At 54.8% G+C, this 2636-nt stretch overlaps 1 protein-coding gene across 1 annotated transcript in view; it reads left to right on the top strand.

Annotated features, from left to right (window-relative positions):
- The window catches only part of LOC127748912 (peripheral plasma membrane protein CASK-like), a 49475-nt gene extending 47458 nt beyond the window's left edge, over positions 1 to 2017 (top strand). Inside the window, exon 10 of the mRNA XM_052264523.1 lies at positions 1868 to 2017. Coding sequence (XP_052120483.1) covers positions 1868 to 2017 — 150 coding nt within the window. The remainder of the gene's footprint in view (positions 1 to 1867) is intronic.
- The last annotated feature ends 619 nt before the right edge of the window (positions 2018 to 2636 follow it).

Raw genomic sequence — 2636 nt, 5'->3', positions numbered from 1 at the left:
CCCCCTCCTTTCACTCTCCCTTTTGCCCCCTGCCCTCCTCTCCACCACCCCTTTACTCCGAGCCTCCTTCTCTCCGGTCCCGCGTAATGCGAGACAATTCGACGCTGCCGTCAAGTCGCCATACCGCCCGCTGCCTTGCGCGGTGCGCCCCGCTTCCTCGCACCTTCCCCTTCCCTGTCCTGCTCCTCCTCTCCCCTCTCTCTCTTTCCCGCGCACGCCACGCCTACGCCCTGCGCTCACCATGCCTTTCCTCGAGGCGCTCTTCCGGCCGCTTGGTTTGTAAAGGAACTGCACGACTCGCACTAATGCTCTCCCCTCCCCCCCTCCCTCCGCCCACACAACAGCAGCAGGCAGGCAGAGCTGGGAAGAAAAATCACGCGCGAAAGGTCTGTAGATCACGGTAGAGATGGGGCTGTGCCGGAGCGGGACTGGCCCTCTGTCCCGGCGGCTTGGTGTTGCCCGCGCGCTGCTGCTGTATGGTGTACCGAGCGAGAGGAGAGAGAGGAATACTTTTTTCGAAATGAAATTCTTTTCACCCTGGGAGTGTGTCGGAGTGTCGGACAATGGGAGAGGAGATGCGGCACGGATGAGCTTCAAACTTGCTCTCAGAGGGTTTGTAATTAGCGAGCGGGAGTATCAGCGAGGGAGAGGGGGTGAGAGGGAGAGGCTGAGAGAGGCGGAGAGTGTGAGGGGGAGAGGGAGCGAGGGAGGGGCGGAGCGCAGAGCTAGCGGGCCATCCAAGTCAACTTATGACCTGCTTTGCTTGCTTTTATCTCTATCCCCCACCTCCACTCGCCTTTACTCTTCGGCTGCTCCTTTCATCCCACCTTTCTTCTTTTACCCTCTCTCTCTCTCTATTCCCCCCCCCCCCATCTCTCTCCCTTTCTCCCTCCCTCTCCTGCACTGCCTCTCTCCACCAAAGCCCTCGCTGGTGCAGTGCATTTTCAATTTGGGTTGGTTCTCAGTAAGTGGTCCAGGGCTAAACTTGCCGGACTCGCGTGTAAGGCTGATGTAGCGGGGCGGGATGCAGCGAGTGGCGGCGGGGGTAGCTTCACTGGCTGCAGCGCCCGCCCTGGGTCACTGCCACACCCCTTTGGCGGCCATGCGGTCCTGGCCAGGAAGTGACACGCCTCGCCACGCCTCGCCACGCCACGCCTCGCCACGCCACGCCCCGCCACGGGCCAGCAGCCGGCTCGATGAATGCCAATTTCCCTTTCTAATTGTGCGGAGGGTTTCCTAATGGAGTATCGAGGTCAGTGGATCAGCTCGCTGCTCTTCCGTTCCTGGCTCTGGCATCCTGCCTGCAAAGTCCGGCCCTGAAGGCTTGCCCGCCCCTGTTCGCTCGGGTTGTCAAACTAGGACGTTCGTCTGGATGCTCCCCACCACCCTGCTTCGCACACGGTGTGCCCCCGGCGGCGAGGGATCGCCCCCCCCCCTTTTCTGTCACCACCCTCCATGCGAGGCAGTCTGGCAGCCGCGCCAATCAGTCCGTTGTTTGATAACAACTCTTAAATTTTGTATCCGTTAATTTTGTTTCTCGTCGTCCCACCCGAGGGGGTTTTCACTCGGAATTTTCGTGTACAGTGTATTACATATTATGTGTATTACGCGGTATTACGCCAGTTTTACACAAGCTTTGCAACCCAAATTCTACCATTTTAGGGCATATTTTCCTATTTTTCGGTATTACATTACGCGTAATACCTAGTTTCGGTGTACACTGTATTACGCAAGTGAAAACCCCCTCGGTCCCACCCCGCAGTTAGCGTTTTCCTTCCGCGATGATTGTCCCTTTTCCATACAGAAGATCCAAATAATGAAAAAAGAAATTATATTTAAAAATCACAAAAAGTGGCATTTATTGCAGTGGCACATGGGTCAACCAACAGTGTCTTACCAACAAACCGGCTACGAGAACATGACGGTGGTTGGAACAGTTATTCTGATCTTTTTTCGAGAGCGCGGGTTTGCGTGCGTACTCACAGGGGCCATGGTGCCCTACGGGCTGAGGGAGTAGGCAAAAGGCAAACCCCCCAGGCACCGGCACGTGGAGCTTTCGTGTGTCGTGGCGGCACGAGTCTGCTCGTCGTCCTGCCCTTTGAAATTTGCTCCCATTTCAACGGTGCCGTTGCTGACGTCGTCGTCGGCTGTCGTTATTCTTGTTGTAGTTCACTGTAAACTTTGAGGTAAACTCTTTACCCTACTTTTCGTGCCAACGCCTTGGTGACAAAACAGCACCTACTCAAACGGCGGTGAGGGAGTAAACTTTATATTAACAAAGAAACTGCTTTCGTCGACAGTTTTACCTTCAGTAAAGTATAGTTCGTTCATTGCCGCCACAGGAAAAATGATTTTATGACCAATATTTTCTTCACATAGTCTCAGTTTGATGGATTTGCACTTGCCTCTCACGAAAACATGGGCTACCAGCGAGTGAGTGCATAACGCGTCTCTCCTTCCCTGGAGAGCATTTTATGGCATCGCGTCCCTCTGCCTCTGCGCGTTGAAGTTTGTCATCGGCACATCAATTATTGGTGGGAGGAACGGGGTGGGGGGTAAAGCTGTGTGTATTCCAAACGACGAGCAGCAGCGCCGAGACGAATAGACTTTTGGGTTTGTTTTGCCGACATTATAAT

Source organism: Frankliniella occidentalis, unplaced genomic scaffold (assembly GCF_000697945.3).
Source record: "Frankliniella occidentalis isolate FOCC.00 unplaced genomic scaffold, Focc_3.1 Scaffold19, whole genome shotgun sequence".
Lineage (NCBI taxonomy): Eukaryota > Metazoa > Arthropoda > Insecta > Thysanoptera > Thripidae > Frankliniella > Frankliniella occidentalis.
The sequence above is the reverse complement of the archived record's forward strand: the minus strand, read 5'-3'. Positions and strand labels throughout refer to the sequence as shown.